The sequence below is a fragment of the Danio rerio genome, chromosome 7 (genome assembly GCF_049306965.1).
Source record: "Danio rerio strain Tuebingen ecotype United States chromosome 7, GRCz12tu, whole genome shotgun sequence".
Taxonomy (NCBI): Eukaryota; Metazoa; Chordata; class Actinopteri; order Cypriniformes; family Danionidae; genus Danio; species Danio rerio.
In genome coordinates this window covers 74,879,927-74,904,092 of record NC_133182.1, presented here as the reverse complement: position 1 = coordinate 74,904,092, position 24,166 = coordinate 74,879,927, and the positions used below count along the sequence as shown (strand labels likewise).

Here is a 24,166-nt window from a genome sequence, read left to right as displayed (position 1 = left end):
AAACCACTGGTAGTGTTTTATTTTGGTGATTTATGAACTAACATTATCCCAAATGTTTTAAAGAATAATGTATTACTGAGAAATAAGCAATCTGCCTAGTTTGAAATGAGTGTTTCATAGACGTAAAGGCATAGAAAATACAACTTTTCGTTTTCTGTAGGTCTTAGTGCATGATGTAACTAAAGAATAGTCAAGCTTTAAATTGGAAAATTATAAAACTTTTAGATGCTAATGGTTAAATCTGACTCTTAAATCTTAGGGATTTATGCTAAGCTAAGCTAATAGTGCTCCGCCAGACCAGAATGGATTCAAAAGTGGTAAAACTCGACTATTATAATCTAAGGGAGATGTAAAATAAGCTTATTTCCAAAATAAGAGTGGAGAGTTAGCTTTAAATTGACCGCTCTCCAGTCGTGATGTCAGTGCCTGTCTGCTTTTCAGGTGGCCTACAGAAGAAATATTCACTAAAAACTAAAGTATATCTGAAAGAAAATCTAGTTTATATCTTGCATCAGACCTTAGAGACTCACTGGGGGTCTCAAAACTGTGAAACTGAGGTCAAACGTGTGCAGAAGTCTGGCAAGATGGAGGAGGAGGTGTTATTATGCTGATTTCTGCATGACAAAGTGAATGCAAACGTTTATCTGAATCTCCTCCGCATTTTATAAAACACCATACTCACTGACTCATTGAGGGTCTCTAACCTGTGAAACTGAGGTGAAACGTGTGCAGAAGTCCGTTAAGATGGAGGAGGAGGTGTTATTATGCTGTTTCTGCAGATAGATGACAGAGCGAATGCAAACTTTCAGCTAATAGTGCTCCCGTCAGACACGAAGATCGCCTGAATAGATTCAAAAATGGTTAAATTCGACTATTTTACTCAAAGGGAGATGTAAAATAAGTTTATTTCCAAAATAAGAGTGGAGTGTTACTGTTATTAAATTAACCGCTCTCCAGTCGTGATGTCACTGCCTGTCTGGCACTTTTCAGGTGGCCTACAGAAGAAATATTCACTAAAAACTAAAGTATATCTGAAAGAAATCTAGTTCATATCTTACATCAAACCTTAGAGACTCACTGGGTTTCTCTAACTTGTAAAACTGAGATAAAACGTGTGCAGAAGTCTGGCAAGATGGAGGAGGGGGTGTTTTTATGTGGTTTTCTGCATAACAGAGTAAATGCAAATGTTTATCTGAGTCTCCTCAGCATTTTTATAAAACACTTTGAGGATGTTTTATGGCAATAACAACCAAGGGTCGAGCTTTAATTAGGAAAATTATCAAAACTTTTTTATATGCTAATAGTCAAATCAGATTCAGTGGCTCATGCTAACCTAAGCTAATAGTGCTTCTGCCAGACATGAAGATCGGCTGAATGGATTCGAAAATGGTAAAACTCGACTGTTATAAGCTAATAGAGTTGTAAAATTAGTTTACTTCTGAAAGAAATACGCTCTCCAATCTAGTTCCTACTTTACTTTAGACTTTGGAGATGCACTGGGGGTCTTTAACTGTGAAACTGAGGTAAAACGTGTGCAGAAGTCCGTTAAGATGGAGGAGGAGGTGTTATTATGCTGTTTCTGCAGATACATGACAGAGCGAATGCTAACTTTAAGCTAATAGTGCTCCCGTCAGACACGAAGATCGCCTGAACAGATTCAAAAATGGTTAAATTCAACTATTTTAGTCAAAGGGAGATGTAAAATAAGTTTATTTCCAAAATAAGAGTGGAGTGTTACTGTTATTAAATTGACCGTTCTTCAATCGTGATGTTACTGCCTGTATGGCACTTTTCAGGTGGCCTACAGAAGAAATATTCACTAAAAACTAAAGTATATCTGAAAGAAATCTAGTTCATATCTTATCAGACCTTAGAGACTCACTGGGTTTCTCTAACCTGTGAAACTGAGGTCAAACGTGTGCAGAAGTCTGGCAAGATGGAGGAGGTGTTATTATGCTGTTTTCTGCATAACAGAGTGAATGCAAATGTTTATCAGAAACTCCTCAGCATTTTTATAAAGCACTTTGATGATGATTTTATGGTAATAATACCCAAGGGTCGAGCTTGAAATAGGAAAATTAAACTTTATATTAAAAAAAAAATTTATATGCTAATAGTCAAATCAGATTCAGTGATTCTAAGCTAAGCTAATAGTGCTTCTGCCAGACATGAAGATTGGCTGAATGGATTCGAAAATGGTAAAACTCGACTGTTATAAGCTAATAGAGTTGTAAAATTTGTTTACTTCTGAAAGAAATACGCTCTCCAATCTAGTTCCTACCTTACTTTAGACCTTGGAGATGCACTGGGGGTCTTTAACTGTGAAACTGAGGTGAAACGTGTGCAGAAGTCAGTTAAGATGGAGGAGGAGGTGTTATTATGCTGTTTCTGCAGATACATGACAGAGCGAATGCAAACTTTAAGCTAATAGTGCTCCCGTCAGACACGAAGATCGCCTGAATAGATTCAAAAATGGTTAAATTCGACTATTTTACTCAAAGGGAGATGTAAAATACGTTTATTTCCAAAATAAGAGTGGAGTGTTACTGTTATTAAATTAACCGCTCTCCAGTCGTGATGTCACTGCCTGTCTGGCACTTTTCTGGTGGCCTACAGAAGAAATATTCACTAAAAACTAAAGTATATCTGAAACAAATCTAGTTCATATCTTACATCAGACCTCAGAGACTCACTGGGGGTCTCAAACCTGTGAAACTGAGGTCAAACGTGTGCAGAAGTCTGGCAAGATGGAGGAGGTGTTATTATGCTGTTTTCTGCATAACAGAGTGAATGCAAATGTTTATCAGAAACTCCTCAGCATTTTTATAAAGCACTTTGATGATGATTTTATGGCAATAATACCCAAGGGTCGAGCTTGAAATAGGAAAATTAAACTTTATATAAAAAAAAATTATATGCTAATCGTCAAATCTGATTCAGTGATTCTAAGCTAAGCTAATAGTGCTTCTGCCAGACATGAATATTGGCTGAATGGATTCGAAAATGGTAAAACTCGACTGTTATAAGCTAATATAGTTGTAAAATTTGTTTACTTCTGAAAGAAATACGCTCTCCAATCTAGTTCCTACTTTTCTTTAGACTTTGGAGATGCACTGGGGGTCTTTAACTGTGAAACTGAGGTGAAACGTGTGCAGAAGTCCGTTAAGATGGAGGAGGAGGTGTTATTATGCTGTTTCTGCAGATACATGACAGAGCGAATGCAAACTTTAAGCTAATAGTGCTCCCGTCAGACACGAAGATCGCCTGAATAGATTCAAAAATGGTTAAATTTAACTATTTTAGTCAAAGGGAGATGTAAAATACGTTTATTTCCAAAATAAGAGTGGAGTGTTAACGTTACTGTTATTAAATTGACCGCTCTTCAATCGTGATGTCACTTGCTGTCTGGCACTTATCAGGTGGCCTACAGAAATATTCACTAAAAACTAAAGTATATCTGAAAGAAAATCTACTTTATATCTTACATCAGACCTAGACTCACTGGGGGTTTCAAACCTCTGAAACTGAGGTAAAACGTGTGCAGAAGTCTGGTGAAATGGAGGAGAAGGCAAACGTTTATCTGAAACACTGTTCTAGGATGTTTCATTACAGTGTGCGAATTACTATTTGACTACCATTGGGGTCGAATTTTTCGGTAATGTCAGTTTAATATGCTTCCGTTATGTATTTAATTAATTTAATTACTTCTAATACATTAATAAAACATATTTAGGTTTTCAGTGTTTTGAGGGATGTTTGGTGTATTCTGACCTACAGTATCATCTGATTGTCTATTTTAGGTAGATCAAAATACATCTAATTTGACTTCCAGGCTATATGTAGAAACAAACACCTATTTTACGAGAAAATAGTCTTGTAAATACTTACCGTGTCTATCAGTGCTCTTGATCTCAATCTGTTCTCGCATACACCGATTGGCGCGATTATGCATTCACAATGGTATGAACCAAAATAGGGGTGGTCAAATGTATATTTATATTATCTATTGATTTTAATTATTAACATTATGATTTTGTATACAGATCAGAGCAAACTATTTCTCAGTATTAAAGAGCTGACCCCCCCATACATCTTAATGTCCTTCAGGGGCAATCAAACGTTAATTAAGCGGTCAAACCCCCCTGATAATAACTAAGATTCATCCCAAATTTGAACAGCGAAGAAAAACATTCATTTCTTTTTGGCTAAGTCCCTTTATTAATCTGGGATTGCCACAGAGGAATGAACCAACAACTGTGAAAAAAAACTAACTTATTATTTATTATTTTTATGATTTTTTTTAAAGAAAGACAAACAAACGGGTAGCAGTAGAGTCACTGTTTATTCCACATTCTGTTTCTGCTTTTCTGATGAGCTTTCGGTCTGTTAACCCAATAACAGAGCATGGCTTTCTGAACAGGACCATTTGGCGTGGTGACCAGTGCTATTCTCGTCACTTTTATTACAGGTTTCATTCATTTTGGCCTTTCAGAGATTTGTAAACATCATCATGAAAACATCCAGACAGACAGACAGACAAAAAAGGCAAGTAATTATTGGACTCCAATCCTTAAAAAGCTCATATAAATGCGTTTAAAACATGTAGTTTATAACATGCAAGTTCCAGGGGTTTACTGACTCATATGCACACAGACATGTAAAAGAAAATACATAACATGTCACATGGCAATGCATACCACTAAAATATACTAGGAATAACGCTGACTAAATAGTTTTAAAGGAACACTCAATTTTTGGGGAGGGGAAATGGTCTCATTTTACAACTCTGCTATAGTTAAACAGTGGATTTTCATCATTTTTAAATCCAACCAGCCGATCTGCAGGGCTGTTGGAAGCACTTTTAGCTTAGCTTAGCATAGATCATTGAATCGGATTAGACCATTAGCATGTCACTCATATACTTTTCCAATTTAAAGCTTGACTCTTCTGTAAATACATTGTTTAGTAAACTGCAAAAATGCCTTTCTTACTTAGATTTATGTGGTATAAAATCTTGTTTATAGTCCAAATATTGCATTTTTTTAGACAAGCAAAACATATTGTCTTGTTTTAAGAAATAATATGCCAAAATTAAGTGAGATTTTCCTTAAAACAAGCAAAATAATCTTCTTTTTCCTTTTGACATAAGATTATTTTGCTTTCCCCACTGGCAGATTTTGCTTGTTTTAAGGAAAAACTCCCTTAATTTTGGCATGTTATTTCTTAAAACAAGAAAATTATGTTTTCGCTTGTCTAGAAAAAGCTTCTTGATTTAAGAATTTTTAGATATTTGGACTAGAAACAAGACAAAAAATCTAAGTGAAAAATCTTTGCAGTGTACATCTAATGGGAAATTAAAAGTTGGTTGATATTTTCAAGGGCAATATGGCTAAAACTATACTATATTTCAAGCAAAGTTCATTGATTATTACACCAGAATTAGAATATATATATATAGTTCCTAGCCAAATCGAGTTAGAAAAATAGCAAATTTTCATTTTCTTAGTACACAAAGTAACTACAAATAGTCCAGCTTTAAAGCGAAAATGATCAGAATTGGTTGTTTTTGAGCAAGATGCTAATGGTCTAATCCAATTCAATGACCTATAAGCTAAGCTACACATGCTTAGCTAAATGGACTTACAAATGGCAAAACTCGACTGTTCAACTTTAAGGGAATTGTAAAATGAGCCTGTTTCTCAAAGAAAAGTTACTTTAATATTCAAAAATTCTCATATTTTATTTTCAAAACAAACAATGCATTCTGGACTACAGATAATCATTTTCTCATTTACATCAGGATGGTTTTCCACAATTTTGATGCTATTTTATGAAATAGCTCAGTGCTTTTATCATAAATTCCAGGGGATTTCTCATAAAAATTGCATTATTCTGTCTAAATGTGCATACATCAAATCAATAGGCTGAAAATCAAACAGTGAGGGATGGATCTTGTGGATTATTGAGGGTTACGGACTTGAGGACCAATGGCTTGACTGTCAAAGAGTTTGCCTGAGGTTTGTGATCTGGAGCATTGACTTTCATATCAACTGCATAGTAGTAATACAAAGTTGCTTGAGTACAGCTCTCAATTGCATAGTGATGCTTCATCACATGTATGTTAAATCCTATCTTTTTGTTTTTCTTCAGGAACCCACCATTAACACTTCACAACAGCATAAACGTGGGATCTGGATTCCTTCGACTGTGCGGGAAAGCTCAGCTGCTTCGCTTTGAGTATTAGAGGTATCTCCAAAGATGATAATGACAACATTGTGAATGTTAGAAACACTGAAATGTGCATCATTCACTGTAGTAATAAATAAATTGTAATAAGTATCGGAATGAAATAGAAGACATACATATCACACACACACACACACAGTCTACCCTGTTTTCAAGAGGTACTTACAGATGTACAGTGGTCCATTTTAACAAGACTGACCCTTCCCGAAATGAAACACTGAGGAAAGATTTAAGGTGATGTGTGTAATGTTCTTTCAAATAAGGATTGGTTCACCAACAATGACTTTTGTAACTCGCAATAATGAATAACACATTTTTTATGCCAACCCAGCAGGCACAACTCGTCAACATGATGTCTGATTGACGTTGTAACCCAACGTCGAGGGAATGTTGCATCTTGTTTGGAAATGAAAATCGGGTTGACATCAGAACCCAATGTCCAACCTAAAATCAACCAAATATCAACGTCTAATGATGTTACAGCTAGACGTTGTGTGGACGTGATCACTATGACCTCTATCAGACGTTAGATTTTGGTTGCCATACCTGAAGATTAAGACGTTGGATTTTGGTAACTTGCCAACAAAACCTAAAATCAACCAAATATCAACGTCTAATGATTTTACAGCTTGACATTGTTTGGGCGTCACTACTAAGACCTCTATCTGATGTTGGATTTTGGTTGCCACACCTGACAAATAAATGTCAGTATTTGACGTCAATATGGCGTTTGTTTAAGATGTTGGCTCGACGTTGGATTTTGGTCACTTACTAACACAACCTAAAATCAACCAAATATCAACGTTGAATGATGTTACAGCTTGACGTTGTGTGGACGTGATCACTATGACCTCTATCAGACGTTAGATTTTGGTTGCCAACCAGACAAATAAATGTCAGTATTTGACGTCAATATGACGTTGGATTTTGGTCACTTACTAACACACTCTAAAATAAACCAAATATCAACGTCTAATGATGTTACAGCTTGACGTTGTGTGGACGTGATCACTATGACCTCTATCAGACGTTAGATTTTGGTTGCCATACCTGACGATTAAATGTCAATATGACGTTGGATTTTGGTCACTTGCCAACAAAACCTAAAATCAACCAAATATCAACGTCTAATGATGTTACAGCTTGACATTGTGTGGGTGTCACTACTAAGACCTCTATCTGATGTTGGATTTTGGTTGCCACATGTGACAAATAAATGTCAGTATTTGACGTCAATATGGCGTTTGTTTAAGATGTTGGCTCGACGTTGGATTTTGGTCACTTACTAACACAACCTAAAATCAACCAAATATCAACGTTGAATGATGTTACAGCCTGATGTGTGGACGTTACCACTATGACGTCTATCAGACGTTGAATTTTGGTTGCCACCCAGACAAATAATTGTCAGTATTTGACGTCAGTATGATGTTGATTTAAGATGTTGGCTCGACATTGAATTTTGGTCACTTACCAACAAAACCTAAAATCAACCAAATATCAACGTCTAATAATGTTACAGCTTGACGTTGTGTGGACCTTACCACTATGACCTCTATTAGACATTAGATTTTGGTTGCCATTCCTGAATAAATGTCAGTATTTGACGTCAATATGGCGTTGGTTTAAGATGTTGGCTCTACATTGGATTTTGGTCACTTTCCAACACAACCTAAAATCAACCAAATATCAACTTCAAATGATGTTACAGCCTGACGTGTGGACGTTACCACTTTGACCTCTATAAGACGTTAAATTTTGGTTGCCATACTGACAAATAAATGTCAGTATTTGACATCAATATGATGTTGGATTTTGGTCACTTACTAACACAACCTAAAATCAACCAAATATCAACGTCTAATGATGTTACAGCTTGACGTTGTGTGGACCTTACCACTGTATCGCCTATCAGACGTTAAGATTTTGGTTGCCATATCTGACAAATAAATGTCAGTATTTGACGTCAATATGACGTTGGTTTAAGATGTTGGATCGATGTTGGATTTTGGTCACTTTTCAACACAACCTAAACACCCAAATATCAACGTCATTTGATGTTGCTATTGGACGCAAAATAACGTCCATAAACGCTGACTAGACATTGAATTTTGATCACCTGACGTCAGGACCTAAATCTAACCTAATATTAACCTTTTATGACATTGTGTGCCTGCTGGGAATGTACTAATGTGCTTGGACCAATTTGTTTAGCTACTCAATGACCGATATACTATAGGTTCATTAGTTAAAGGTAGCACTTATGTTTAATTTATCCCAATTATGTATATTTGTGGTTAATGCAATACCTGCCGAAATAGAATGGAACTCTTAAAGTGGTGATTTTGCTCAACTTGGACCTGTTTCCATCTGGTATTAAAATGCATTTTCAGGATTACAATCACTTGTGGAAGATACTAAATACTAGGAGCTTTTTTTGTTTTTCTTCTGGTCTTCTTGATTATGATCATCATCATGTCAATGATTTGATATGCATGTGTCTGTATGATGAGAGTGTTGGCTTCAATGGATGGCAAAACCTGTGGATTGTCAACCACAGAATAGGGCTATATATTTTTTACTGTGAAAGCTGCCACGAATGTGGTTATTGTCTTCCATTTATCTGAGCTGGTATCATTTGATGTGCTAATGCTAAGCTATGTCATCCTTGGCAAGTGTTAGCATCTCAGAAAGAAAGCAGCTAGCATGATTTCTTAAGTTAGTAATGTCTTGTTCAGTTTTTTTCTTAGTAGTTTGTTTCTAAAAGCCAATATATGTGCAATTTTAAAATGTGCAATTGCCAATTCACACTATTGTGACAAGCACATATGTGATGAATAACGTCAGAGAAATATTTGCAGGCTGTAATTGGCTTATTATCCATCCATACAGAATCATATGCATCATGATGCACCATTGGAAACAATTGAAACTTGAAAATGTATTCATTCTCCTTTGGCTTAGTCCCTTGTTTATCAGGGGCCGCCACAGCGGAATGAACTGCCAACTATTCTGGCATATGTTTTATGCAGCGGATGCCCTTCCAGCAGCAATTACTGGGAAACACCCATACACTCTCACATTCACATGCATACTCATACACTACGGCCAATTTAGTTTATCTAATTCACCTGTAGCGCATGTCTTCGATGTGGGGGAAAAAGGAGCACCCCCGCCAACACGGGGAGAACATGCAAACTCCACACAGAAATGTCAACTGGCCCAGCCAGGACTCAAAATAGTGACCTTCTTGCTGTGAGGTGACAGTGCTAACCACTGAGCCACCTTGCCACCCCACGATTGAAACGTTCCTACTAAAAACATTTGTATTCGCCCCTAAAGTGTTTTGAGCTTGTCCACTTTGGACACTTTCAGATTCCTTTAGTTGGCTTGCTTTCATAGTGTACATGTTGATATGACTGAATGCATTCAAACAGCCAGAAAACACCACCTATGCTGCTTACTGAGCATGTGGTTGTTTTGGGAAATTTGTTTAGTTAAATTTCATTTTCATCTGCTTTTCCGGGGCCGGGTCCAAGGGCAGCAGTCTTAAGAGAGAACTCCAGACTTCCCTCTCCCCAGACACTTCTTCCAGCTCCTCCGGGGAGGATCCCAAGGCGTTCCCAGGCCAGCAGAGAGACATAGTCCCTCCAGCGTGTCCTGGGTCTTCCTCGAGGGCTCCTCTCGATGGGACATGCCTGGAACACCTCCCTAGGTAAGCGTCCAGGAGGCATCCAAAACAGATGCCCGAGCCACCTCAGCTGATTTCTCTCGATGTGGAGGACCAGCGGCTCTACTCCGAGCTCCTCCTGGGTGACAGAGCTCCTCCCTTTATCTATAAGGGTGAGCCCTGCCACCCTGCGAATGAAACTCATTTTGGCCGCTTGTATCCGAGATCTTGTCTTTTTGGTCATGACCCAAAGCTCACGACCATAGGTGAGAGTAGAAACGTAGATTGAGCGGTTAATTGTGAGCTTTGCCTTTCGGCTCAGCTCCTACTTTACCACAACAGACCAGTACATTGACTGTATTACTGCTGCCGCTGCACCAATCCGTCTGTCAATCTCACGTTCCATCCTTCCCTCACTCGTGAACAAAACCCCAAGATACTTAAACTCCTCCAGCTGGGGTAAGGACTTTCCTCCAGCTTTGGGAAATATACAAGTTATTCATACTTAAATATCACATATACATTGCATGACTTAATGATTGGACCAATTAAAATGCATGTTAATAACAAGGGCTTCGTTGAGCTTTCAAATGTCTACATCGAAATCGGTGAGAATTTGGGATGGGAGTGCCTGTTTGATTGAGCGATGGAAGACAGGGGTTGTCTTTGCAGTCTAAAACTGGCACAGACATTACACACTTCACCTTTAAATTACTATGAAACACTTTTGTTAATGTGCAATTGCCGTGGTATTTCCATTTGAGTGTAAATATGCAGCATTGTCACTGCTCCATACAGGAGGGATTTCTCTCTGGAAGTGTTCATCCTGATTGTTTCATACATGCATTTGCTAAACCTTTACATCATTGCACATCTCATAGAAATAGCACACAATTTCAATCATTAAATATAAAACCAAAGCACGACTTTCCAGTGACAAAGGCAACCTTTTCTCTTTTTTTCGAATTTGTACACTACTTGCGTTGCCATATAGACTAAGCACACGGTAAGTGCCCTGTCGTTAACAACAAGCATTCCCAGGTCCAGTGCGGGACCACACTGGTTTTAAGAGGTAACATATACATTAAACAGTACAGTGACAGCAGCAGAGGGCAGAGACTGGTCGGTTTAGTCGAGACGTAATGGAGCTGCGGAATATCCTTATTGACCTTTTGGCTCAGTTGAGGAGTTTGCAGTTTAAAAATAAGAAAAAAAAAAAGGCCAATGTGACCGGTAAAGGTGAGTATTGTGTCTGATCGAGCATGATAATGACGAGGAGGTCTCCTGCTCCTGTGTTCTCAGGCCGTGAAGATGCAGATGATCCACACCATCCCTGAGTTCCTAGACAAGTATCAACCCGTGTAGCATTGCGATAAGCTATATAAAGCCTTTAGGAGGTCAGAGAAGTGTGTCTGAATGTGCTTTGAAACAATATCTAAGAGTACATCCACAGTAATGACCTTCCTCCAATAGGTCTCCAATAGAGGCCTTGTCCCAAATGGCACCCTCAGCCCTTGAAGTCCACACTTTGGTGTTGTAATGCCACACAGACAATCAGGTATTGGTTTGTTTCCAAATCCAGGCTTAACTAAAGGGTGTACTGAGGGGCATAGTGAAGGTTGCATCCTTGTAAATATTGACAAATAGGATGTGGTCAAGGTCTAGTTGACCTTAAACTGCATTAGCTAAAACCACAAGACTGCAAGCCCACGTAGATTTCACGATCTGGGTCAGCGGCATTCAAACAGCATTTAAGTAAGTTGTCGTTTCAATAAACATATAGGGTAATGATCATAGGCTGGGTGTCCATCTTGCTCCAGGAGGACCAAAGATTTCCTTCAATTTACACTGGCTTAAGGTTGAGTTACATTAGTTGCATCCCAATTGACACACTCTACATTATGCACCGATACACTGTGCATTTATACACTCAACTATGTAGTGTATGACTTTAGTATCCTCTCAAATTTGTAATGAAGGGAAATCCAAACAGTTTCCCATATGACGTTTAATGTTGCCAAATTTGAAAAAGAAAAAAGACCAAACTTCCTTATAGTACCTGTCATGTGTACAACCGAATTTACCTTCGGTAGGTGGCATAATTGCTAAAGTAGGAGAATTTTGCATGCACAATCCAAAATAAATAAAATTAATCCAACCCTTAGAGCTCGATAGCTCTTTTCCTTCCGCTTAGTTAGCGATGCTGCAACCGTTGAGTGCAACATACCAGACTTCTGTTTATCAGTTGAATAAGTGCATCATCCAGTTATTTAAACTGCACCTATTCCTTTTAGAATTGTTCAGTAAGAGTTAACAACTTACACTATATATACTATGAAATGGCGTAAATAGTTTAGAAGTATGTGACTTGGGACACACCTAATGAATACCTTGATTAGATATTTCAAGATTGTTTTTAATTAAGATTGTGAATAAACTGTTGAAGAAGGTGGTCCTCTAGGACAGGGGTCACCAATCTCGGTCCTAGAGGGCCGGTGTCCCTGCAGGGTTTAGCTCCAACTTGCCTCAACACACCTGCCTGGATGTTTCAAGTATACCTAGTAAGACCTTGATTAGCTTGTTCAGGTGTGTTTAATTAGGGTTGGAGCTAAAATCTGCAGGACACAAGCCCTCCAGGAACAAGTTTGGTGACCCCTGCTCTAGGAGAAAGATTGGACACCCCTGGACTGTAGTAGGTGTTGGCATAGGGTAACATTGAGTCAGTGTGTGGACCTGCATGGTGCCTGTGATCCACAGGTTTGACTAGGCCATGCAGAAAGCCCATGGTGAGGTAGTTGGTTCTGTGAAAAAATGAGCTAGTAGTGACCCAATTTAAGGTCCTGGGAGGTGAGCCAGAGATGCAGGTAAATTCCAGCCAGTCAGTCTGGCAGATTTGAACAGTAGGCTGAGTGTGGAGTGTGGCTACACGTCTCACTCCTGTCACTGTAAGGTCCGTGTGCAAACAGAGAACCCCCTTAATTGAAGGGTCTTTAAAGAAAGATGGCAAAAAGTCTGAGCCTTGAAAATAAAGTAGACAAGTCTTCTAAAACATGCTTACAGACAGGGAAGAGTATTTGTCTTTTGATGAATGTCAGAACTTCTTATAAGTTCAGATAATCATGTAAATCAAGTCATGTTACATATAGGGTTATTCATACTGACAGCAATTCAATCACCTCTGAGGAGTTTGGCAAGTCGCCATATTGTCGGTTTCTAGTAGGCATTCCTACTTGACCAGAGATGATAGTTGAGGACTCAGGTCCAGCTTTCTCTTCTGACCACCATATGGGAAGATCATCTACATGATCCCTGCTCTTAGACTTTTCACTTAGGTCATAGCGAAAGGGATAAGGCGGTTCTTGAAAATGTCACTGTAGTAGTCTACTAAACATTGCCCAGCGCTGGTGTTATTTGTTCGCACGGTTGACTACAGTATTCCACCACCCTTGGAGGTTCCAAGGAATTGTCTGTCTTGTAGAGCAACCTCATCTGCAATATCCAACTGTATCAGACAGCAGATCACTCCCAGCAGTAGTCATACCTTGCTTTGCTGCCTGAAGTTGTCAATGTTGTTGCATTGCAGCTCTTGGTCTTTCATGCTGATTCAAATCTGCTCTTGTAAAATGAAGTCCAGAGCTAACATCACTCCAAACGGCTATCAGGGCGAGCTCCTTGAAACTACAAGACCATAACATTCCTATCGCAGTTACAAGTGATCAAGATCATTATTCTTCAAGAATTGCAGTTTCTTCTCAAAGGTTGCACTGTGAGCTGTGCTTGTTAGGGGAGCTTCATAAACAGTCCGTTGTCCATAGAGGGAACGGACATGGGGAATGAAAACTGGAACAGACTCATATCAGCAGTGAGCGCCGCCATTGCAGCAGGATCGTGTTCAATCTGGTTTCTCAACGATGGGTCGATCTTCTCCAAGCGTCGCTTGAGCCTCTTGGCCTCCCGCTCACGGATTAGCCGTGCCTGCCTTTTCTCTGGTGTCTCATTAGCCCGTTTGAGTCGCATGGCTTCCCGGTCACGTTGTAGACGACGTGACCGTTGCTCGTCACTCTCTTGCATCCTTTGCATTCGTTTCGCCTCACGGTCTCGTAACCGTCGCATCTCTCGTTCCTCCGGTGTCTCGCATGCCCGTTTTGTCTTTTTGGCTGTTCGCTCCCGTTCCAGCCGCTGCATCCGCACCTCCACGGGTTCGTTCTTCCTACGGATCGCCCATTTCCTCATAGACGGCGACTGGGCATCCACGAGCTGCTGGTAGGCTACACAGCTGTTGCAGACCAGCAAAACCCCAGCTGGGTACACGGGCATTGGGTTCATGAGGTCTGGAAGTGGTGGAAGGCCCGTGCTGGAAGGACTGAGGCTGTCAGAGAGTGATGGAAGAGGCGGAGCAGAAGGGAGAAGTCCATCTGGCATTGAGGTCAGTACAGGACCTGGATTTGGGCTGGGGTTTGTAGTAGGACTTCTGGGTAGAGGGTTGGACATGGCGCAGGACTCACCATCGCTGTTGATCTCTATACTGCTTGTGTCGAGGAATTCCTTCAACTTTTCCCTACATTTACAGACCAGGAAACAGAACAGTTTCTTTTAAAAGCATCCTGATGAAATAATGGGTTTCATTTACTGCAGACATGCACATGCACTCAACAGAGCAAGTGACGTCACTGTGAGGGGTAGGGTTAGGGACGGGGTAGGCGCAGGCTTTAAAAAGCTAATAGTGTCTTAAAGTGCACGTGCAGAAAGTCAGTACAAAATTTTAGTACAAAAGATTTTAATGAATCATGACTTAACATCTCTACGAACATTGTATGTTTAGTGAATGAGACCTAATGTCTTGAGTAAAACGCTGACCTGTTGAAGTTGTTGGTGTCTGTAAAGTGAGCTCCACACACTGCACAGTTGGACAGACGGTCCTCTGAATGGATGAGAAGATGACGGCCAAGAGAGCCTGGAGAACTGAGAGCTCGTCCACAAACAGGACAGATATAACTCTTACTGCCACCCACAGCCGTGTGCTGTTCACAGAAAATGAGACACAAGAGAGTTCAAACATCGTCTCTTCAGCTGAGATGAATGTAAAGGACATTTCAAAAATGACAAAATAGTTAGTAATAAACGTGTTCATTGATTTCAATGGAGACTACAGCTTGCAAGCTTCTAAAAAGAGTGCAAAAGTACTATGTGTATGGTAAATGGTAATATATGTTTGAAAACACACACAAGATTAAAGTGAACTTCTACTTTGAATTGAAGGCTGGAATACACTGGACACATTTTTGATGCTAGCTCAGAACCAGTCTTTAAATGCTTCACATTTTTGGGGGGATGCTCCACCTGGATGAAGTAATGGCAGCCATATTGCACCAGGCCGCACACCACACGCCAGCTGATTGGTGAAGAGGAGACAGAGCGATAAAGCCAATTATGATAGGAGGCCATGATGGACAGAGGTCAGTCAGCAAATTTGGCCAAGAGGCCAGGGTTAAACCCCTACTCTTTTTTGAAGGACATCCTGGGATTTTTTTTAACGACCACAGAGAGTCAGGACCTCGGACATCTTATCAAAAGACTGAGCACTGTAGAGTCCCCAACTATACTTCGGCTTTAGGACCCACACAGAACACAAGTTGAGCGCCTCCTGCTGGTCTCACTAACACCACTTCCAGCAGCAACCTAGCTTTCCCATGTGGTCTCCCATCCAGGTGCTGACCAGGCACAGCCCTGCTTAGCTTCAGTGGGCGACCAAGTGAGAGCTGAAGAGAGCTAGCTGCCGGCAAAGGTTTACTATGGTAAAGTCTTAAGCCTGATTTATACTTCTGCGTAAAGTGACCGGCGTAACCCACGGCGCAGGCAACGCGCGTGGCTGTGCATTTATACTTCTGCGCGCTGTCTCTGTTGGTCTGCATTAACACTTCTGAAACGCTTATTGGCAGTGAGGTGTAACTGTTCCTCTGTGTCGAGTTTCTTCGCTGCTTTTTTGCTTTTCCTGAACACTTCCTGGATGTACAAGTGGCTCAAACTCGCTCATTTTGAAGCAGGAACTAGCGGATGTGCAGCAACTTTAACTATAAGGTAAACACAAAACAAAACTTTCCATCCGGAGCTCCTTCACGGGACTCCACACTTGTAAACAATCGCTCCATTGGGCGCGCCATTCGCGCGACTCTCGGTCCCGCCCCGACTCGTCAGCGCTACCAAGCCGACCAATCACAGAGCTTGCGCTACGCGTTGTTGCGACGTGTAGTTTCATTTTTTGAGAGTTGCACATCAGTGACGGCGACGGCCACAGAGAAAGGCTATGCATCAGCGCCGTAGCATACGCCGGTGTTTGACGCAGAAGTATAAATCAGCCTTTAGTTGACAGATATTTCACAAACGTAGCATACGATGGACACATATTCCTTTTTTAGCTTCAGATGTGTATTCCATTAATATAGCAGGATTTAAAAACGTTACAACGATAATAATTGTATATTTTACAACATGTGGTTTCCATTAGTCAAATATTCCCTATGCAAGTTTGTTATAAAATGCCAGCAATTGAAATCTGAAGGTTGTGGTCTAAATGCCAGCTTTTAAATGAGAATCTCACTTAGCTCTATTTACATCTGGCATGTGAAACCCCAACATTTCGAGTTCAATCCTACCTCAGAATGTGTTTAAAGCAGGTTTAGGTAGTGTAATCCTCACCTGATAAACGTGTGCGATGAGCTGGTCAGCGCTACTGAACTCCAGGGAACAAAGAGGACAAACAAAACTCCCATGGTCAGTTCCTTCCTCGCTCTCCTAACAGACATGATGAACCAGAAAACAGATGAGGGCTTTGAGTAACAAGACCTAATGTGCTAGTAAATACATTAACTGAACCTTACGCCCCATTTACACTAATGCGATTTCGTTTTTAAAGGCATAAGTTTTGCTACGGTTACGCCATTCGTCCACACTACGCCGGAGTTCTGGAGCGCCGAAAACATAGCGTTTTGGAAATGCCGGAGAGGCAGTATTCATTCTAAAACGCTGCTGCTCCGTCTCAGTGTGGATAAACGGAGACATCAGAAAACGGAGGCGGGGCTGCTGAGATTCGCTAGCTGATTGGGGCTTTTGTGTCATTGCGTATCCTTCCTTTATTCGTCAAGCCCCTATCACATGACTATAACACATGTCTTTAACGCTACCCGAAGACAGCAGACCAGCCTTCACTGTAAACAACAACATGGACACAGAAATGGGAGCGTTGTTTGCACTATTGTCTGTTTTAGGTGCCATTGTGCAGTTATTCATTTGTTACGTTTAGTAACTCGACCACGTCGTCTGTCCACAAAAATACCTCTCTTGGTTTCTTTGCCATCGCGTTCAATGTTCAACCGGCGTCTGATGACTAACAATAACCAAATGCCGAGCGAGACACATGCTTTCTGTTTATACTACAACGCGCATGCCCAGAGTGCACGAATGGTCACGTGATATACGTTTTTGGTGGCGTAGTGTGGACGAGATATGTTCAGAAATGCTGGGTGAAACGCTAGTGTAAATGCGGATCGTCGTTTAAAACGCCGTTTTAAAACTAAAACGCACTAGTGTAAACGGGGCCTTACGCCCCATTTACACGGGGCAAATAGGTATTATTCTCTAATATTTGAATATGGTTTTCGCACATTTGATCTTCTCAAGAAAACTTGACACTTAATTCATAATACGCGCGTGTGCACATGAGCTTTTTCTTCAACTCATTCTTCTGTTACTGAATTTGCAGTCTTGTAAATGAGCGCCTGCGTACATGAGGTTGGTAATTTGCATAATACATCTCAAACCAGCTCCATATAAAGGCTTTCCGCAAAGCTGCACTCGTTCAAAGAAAGATAATTATGGCACTAAAACGAAAGACGAATTGCTTTAACAGCATTATTAAGAGATTTTACTGTCAAAGGTGGATGGATGCTATTTTAAAAAGTTGCATATATCAATAAGGACTTATCCATAAACTGCCAACTTATCCAGCATATGTTTTACGCAGCGGATGCCCTTCCAGCTGCAACCCATCACTGGGAAATTCACACACATTCGCTACAGACAATTTAGCTTACCCAATTCACCTGTACTAAATGTGTTTGAATTGTGGGGGAAACCGGAGCACCCGGAGAAAACCCACACCAACACGGGGAGAACATGCAAACTCCACATAGAAACACCAACTGACCCAGCCGCGGCTCAAACCAACAACCTTCTTGCTGTGAGGCGATTGTGCCAACCACTTCATACATTTACGATAAATTTTAGTATGCAAATTTTTGATGAAACATGTCCTTAGGTATTTTTCACAGAAACATTAGTGCATACAAAGGTTTAGTGAACAAGACCCAGTGTTTGTTAAAGTAAACTGGTATTTCCTACTAACACACTACACCAAAGAAAATTAATAACTGACTTAAATGCATTTTTTGGTGGTGAAAATACCACTTTTGCACAGCACTGCAGTGTGATGTTTTTTTTAATACAGCATTACTGAACATGAGCGTTTATTCTCTGTAACTGATCATGAGTGTGGCTCCAGATGACGGATGCAGGACTGTGGCAGACAAATGCATGCATAAGCCCTGGTGACTCACTCCAACTGTCACGGCGACTGGGTTGCTATAGAGCGGTGAGTCAGCCTGCAAAAATATCTATCGACTTAAAGATGCCAACAAACGCTACGGTTTGATGACCAAGAATTCTGTCATACTCTTTGCCTCAAAATGTTATTAAGTCTTAGAAGTCATACAGGCTTGTAAATCAAATTACAATTTGTGTATTCTGGCTTTTAAAAGCGTTGGATAATTGGTTAGACTTTCAAACATTTTAATACAGGATGGAATTGTGGCACAAAAACATTGTTTTTTTGTTGTTGTTGTTTTTTTTGCTGTAAACTATACAAATTACCCAAAATTATTAGTAATTTGTTGTTTTTGTCTTTTTTAATTTTAGTTTAGTTAAATTAAATGTAAATATCACTTCATTAACTAACTCATAAGTTGGAGGATTGCATCCATACATCTCTGCAATGACTCAAATCACTGATTAATAAAGTCATCTGGAATGGCAAAGCGTTCCTGCAGGACTCCCAGAGTTCATCAAGATACTTTGGATTCATCTTCAATGCCTCCTCCGCTATCTAACCCCAAACATGCTCAACAATGTTCATCTCTGGTAAATGAGCTGGCCAATCCTGGAGCACTTTGACTTTCTTTGCTTTCAGGAGCTTTGCTGTGGAGGCTGAAGTATGAGAAGGAGCACTATCCTGCTGAAGAATTTGCCCTCTCCTGTGGTTTGTAATGTAATGTGCCGCACAAATGTCTTGATCCCTCAGGTGTTGATGTTGCCCTCCACTCTGCAGATCTCTCGTACGCCCCCATACTGAATGTAACCCCAAACCATGATTTTTCCTTCACTAAACTTGACTGATTTCTGCAAGAATCTTGGGTCCATGTGGGTTCCAGTAGGTCTTCTGCAGTATTTGTGATGATTGGGATGCAGTTCAACAGATAATTCATCTGAAAAATCGACCTTCTGCCACTTTCCCAAATGATCAACTAGACGTCAAGTTATTATTTGTTGCTCTAACAACTGGGATTGATGATGAGACTTTAGTCAGGTAGTGCATTTGTATATTTATTTATCATAATTATTTTTTTACATATATTTATAAGTAATACAGAAGTATATTTATAGTATTTTCATAATGTATTTAGTATATAATATATACTTACAAATATGTTTATTCAAATGCGTTTCAAAATTATTATAGTTTTATGGTTTTCATTTAGTTAACTATAATAACATTAATTTGATTGCAAAAATTAAAATAGTCTTTATTTACGCATTCAATTATTGTGCTTCAAAATTTTAAAAGAATAAAGTAAAGCTTGTAGATTGCTGGGACTCATTCACTTTCACTCGGACAACAATCCCATCACTATATGGACTACAAATCCTGTCATGCAGTTCACACACACACCTGTTCCGGATTTCCATTTATTACACACATATAGCTGGGAGCTACTCAAGGACTGATTTCATGGACTATAAAGACAACGGAGTTGAGGATCCAATTGTAGCGTCTTTATTGACAGAGAATGGTCAGGCAGGCAAGGGTCAATTACAGGAGCAAACAGAATGATACAGGGCGATTCATATTGCAAATTTTGAGGCAATATCGCGTTTTGTACCCCGACAAAGTAAATTAGTTATTAGTTTAATTTACTTTAGAGCTTAATTATTCCCCTTGTATGGTGCTTAACACAAATGAAACACTTAACATCAATTACGCACACAAAAAAGGAATTAAAAATACTACTAATAAATAAATCGTCAACTTTTTTTTTCAATAATTATTACATAACCGGATTGCTTCATGCACAAAAGTCAATTTATAACGATTCCTTTCACTCAGACTACATTCCCGTCACTATATGGACTACAAATCCTTTCATTCACTTCACAAACACACCTGTTCTGGATTTCCGTTTATTGCACACATACAGCTGGGAGCTACACAAGGACTGATTTCACGCACTATAAAGACAGCACACACACATACAGACATTGCTGAGTCTTGTTAGTGTTTACCCTGTTAGCATTACTATGCATTTTTTATGGTCTTGTTTTTCCATGCCATGTTTCCAGACCCTTAGCCTAAGTTACTAATATTTGATGTTAGCCGCCTGTACCGATCTTTTCGCCTGAGACTCGACTTCGCTTTTGGATTGCCCTGTATCATTCTCTTTGCTCCTGTGATTGACCCTTGCCTGCCTGACCATTCTCTGTCAATAAAGACGATACAATTGGATCCTCAATCCCGTTGTCAGAACCGTGTGTTACAAATAAACACAACTGTTCAGTACATTACCTTAACTTAAAAAAATTATGCATATAAAAAAGGCGCAATCGCATTTAAAAGGCATATGTAAAAGCTTATGTATTTTTTTTACAAAAGAAAAGGTAGGGAAGGTATCCATTTGAATTTCAAGAACTAAATATTAATAATATTTTGGAAAACTCCTAATTTTTTTTGCTATCTTCAAAATTAGGGCAGCACAGTGGCGCAGTGGGTAGCACAATCGCCTCACAGCAAGAAGGTCGCTGGTTCGAGCCCTGGCTGGGTCAGTTGGCATTTCTGTGTGGAGTTTGCATGTTCTCCCCGGGTGCTCCAAAAACATGCGGTACAGAATTGGGTAAGCTAAATTGACTGTAGTGTATGAGTGTGTAAGGATGTTTCCCAGTGATGAGTTGCAGCTGGAAGGGAATCCGCTGCGTAAAACATATGCTGGATAAGTTGGCGGTTCATTCCGCTGTGGAAACCCCAGATTAATAATGGGAATAAGCCGAAAAAATATGAATGAAAGAATCTAAATAGTAAATAGTAAATCATCAAAACAAGAATGCTCAAACCTAAATTACTTTGCCAGACATTTTTACAGTGAAGGCTTGCCTACGTCACGCAATCCGGTCATGCAAATCATTCGATAAGAGAGGAATGCAAAATTATCACACAACCATCTCCTTCATGCATCTCTCACCTCCTTGACGTCATCTTGCAGTATGTGGCAGTGACTGCTCTTATTACTCGTCATGCTGTCATCAGCCGAGGCATTTGAGTCGTCGTCTTTATCGAAATCACTGTCACCGTCGTCTGGCAGCACAGGGGAAAAAAAGGCAGAATGTTATCAATGGCTCCATCACAGGTCACCTTGCTTTACTTTAACTGTACCCACACACAGCCGTCTTCCTGGATTTTGTTGTATATTTTATAAGCAAATAGAAAGCATAAACATTTATGTATGCCCCTTTTTACAAGATGTTAAATCCGATGTTCCTAGAGTGTGTATGTTTCAGCTTAAAATACCACACAAATAATGTTATATACCTCTTTTAAACTGACTCTTTTTGACTTTGATTCTGATTGTGCCATTTTGGTGACTGTCACTTTAAATTCAAATGAGATTGTGCTCTTTTTCTTTTAAACAATATGTGAAATGTAAAGAAACGAATAAGAATTTAGTCTTCAAACTGTGTATGCATCTCACCACTTGTGCTGTCTTGCTCTTCAGGTTCCTGTGAGTTGCATTCGCCGTCCTCAATGAAGTCGTCTCTTGCATCCATCTCAAAAGTGTGCTGCGGGCCGGACAACCCAGTCGTGTGAAAAGGCCCTGTGAGTGAAACCAGATGATCAGTGAGAGTTATTGAGGCGTCTCTCCATACACACCTCTGCTTTTAGTTGTTTTAGCTAAAATATGTTGCTTTGCTTCTGTTTACACCCAAGCTTAGGCCTGTCACAATACAAACATACAGACTTACAGCACCACACATGGACATGACCTCAATCATTTTTGGTAATGCAATACATAAATACCAACTCTAGCAACATTTAGCTGATTGAACATCTTTATCTCTATAGGAATTGTTAGTGTCAGTACGGTTAAAAATACTATATTGTTTACTGAAAATTACTATAGTATATTTATTATGTGGGTGTCTGACAACTAAAAACAGATCTGGTAGCAGATATCGCAGCCTCTGTTACCTTTCACCTTGCACTTTTTTTGTTAAAATGTATAATTATTTATTAAGCATATGCGTTATCACATTCTGATTCCAATGGTTAAATTGTTAAAATGACTATAAATTAAATATACTTAACAATAGAATGATCTTTTTAAGAGCGTACTTGCATCGTGATGATATTATATTGTCCTTCTGGCATTATATGACTCACGACAGGGGGAAAAAAAGGTCACTGGCAAACTGTCGTGAGTCGTCTGTGAATGTCTTATTAATTTGGACGCCCATGTATTTTTTTTAAATAAGACGTGATCCTCCACAGAGCTCGCTGAGGCCCCCTTGTGGGCTGGGACCCCCCTGTTGGGAACCGCTGTAATATACTATTGGTTCACCATAGTTAATACTACAGTATGTTGTAGTATTCATTAACAAAATGTTGTAATATATACAATATAATACACTTTACTATAGTATGGCTCAAATACACTATTAGTATTGACTAAATACTATAGTATTTTTTCATGTGAGCTTGGTTGTCTGATTAAATCAGAAAGACAGTTCATAGAAGATGAAGCAATAACTTGCTACAACAACAAACACAACAGATATATTTACCTCTCAGAAGAAAGTATTTGTGTCATGTTTATAAACATTTCTAAATTTCTCACAACTTTTGCGCTTTTTTTTTTCTGGTGAGTCGCCAAAAAATGAAAATTCTGTCATCATTTACTCATCACTGACTCCCATAGAGTTTTACCATTTTTAAACAAACTCGGCTCATCTCCGGGTCTGGTGGGGGCACTTTTAGCTTAGCTAAGCATTAATCATTGAATTAATTTAGACCATTAGCATCTCACTCACTCAAAAAAAAAAAAAAATCCTATAATTTTTCTATTTAAAGCTGGAGTCTTCTGTAATTACATTATGTAGAAGAGTCCAGCTGTAAATAGGAATATAATCGAAACTCTTTGGTCATTTTTGGCAAGATGCTAATGGTCTAATTCGATTTAATGATCTATGCTAAGCTAAGCTAAAAGTGTAGACGCCAACAATCAGCTAAATGGACACAAAAATGGTAAAACTCATCAGTTTAACTCTAGGGAAGTTATAAAATGAGCATTTTCCAAACAAAAATGGACTGTTCTATTAAATCGCAAGGCTAGTATTAAGACATTTAAGTCAAACAATCATCAAAATCATTAATTCGTTCATTATTCTACGGCTTAGTCTCTATTTCAGAGGGCGCCACAGTGGAATGAACCGCCATCATCGAAATCAAAGTCATAATTTTAGGATTGTGACACCAATCATTACTGTGTGATGACAAAACACAAGGAAATGGCTCAGGAATACCTTTATAATGTATTATAAATGCATGCACCACACAAAGTGTTCACTCAAAAAACCGCAATGCTTTCATCATCACTTCAAAAAGCCTGATGTAATCTGAATAATTCTCAATTTTTCTTGAATTTCCAAAAAAAAAAGACAGAGCACATCAACAACAACAGCATCAACGAGATCCAATAGTTGCAGTTAGAACAATAGTTGTTGCTGCATTAACACATTAGGAACACGCACAACATCCTCACGCTCACCAACCCCCACTATGAACACACACACACACACACTGCAGTCCCAGAGGAAACAGCCTGCATCTCCTGTGCTCTAATGTGAGAATCATCTCCTCCAGAAGCTCTCCGAACG

The 24,166-nt window shown here is 39.4% G+C and overlaps 1 protein-coding gene and 2 long non-coding RNA genes across 4 annotated transcripts in view; 1 reads left to right on the top strand and 2 right to left on the bottom strand.

Annotated features, from left to right (window-relative positions):
• The window catches only part of LOC141375205 (uncharacterized), a 29,429-nt gene extending 25,455 nt beyond the window's left edge, over window positions 1–3,974 (bottom strand). Inside the window, exon 1 of the long non-coding RNA XR_012382861.1 lies at window positions 3,889–3,974. This is a non-coding gene — a long non-coding RNA (uncharacterized lncRNA). The remainder of the gene's footprint in view (window positions 1–3,888) is intronic.
• Window positions 3,975–4,211: 237 nt separating this feature from the next.
• Window positions 4,212–23,936, top strand: LOC141375202 (uncharacterized). Its single transcript, XR_012382859.1, has 4 exons — window positions 4,212–4,545; window positions 5,924–6,017; window positions 6,151–6,246; window positions 22,009–23,936. It is a non-coding gene; the product is annotated as an uncharacterized lncRNA (long non-coding RNA).
• znf821 (zinc finger protein 821) overlaps window positions 4,326–24,166 on the bottom strand; it is a 36,592-nt gene continuing 16,751 nt past the window's right edge. The window contains exons 2-6 of one of the 2 annotated variants that reach the window (XM_695359.10): window positions 21,985–22,107; window positions 21,478–21,590; window positions 16,613–16,708; window positions 14,774–14,937; window positions 4,326–14,474 (exon numbers count right to left, since the gene is read on the bottom strand). In XM_695359.10, coding sequence (XP_700451.5) covers window positions 13,697–14,474; window positions 14,774–14,937; window positions 16,613–16,708; window positions 21,478–21,590; window positions 21,985–22,107 — 1,274 coding nt within the window. In that variant the 3' untranslated portion in view covers window positions 4,326–13,696. The remainder of the gene's footprint in view (window positions 14,475–14,773; window positions 14,938–16,612; window positions 16,709–21,477; window positions 21,591–21,984; window positions 22,108–24,166) is intronic. The other variant, XM_005169050.6, reaches the window with a different exon arrangement.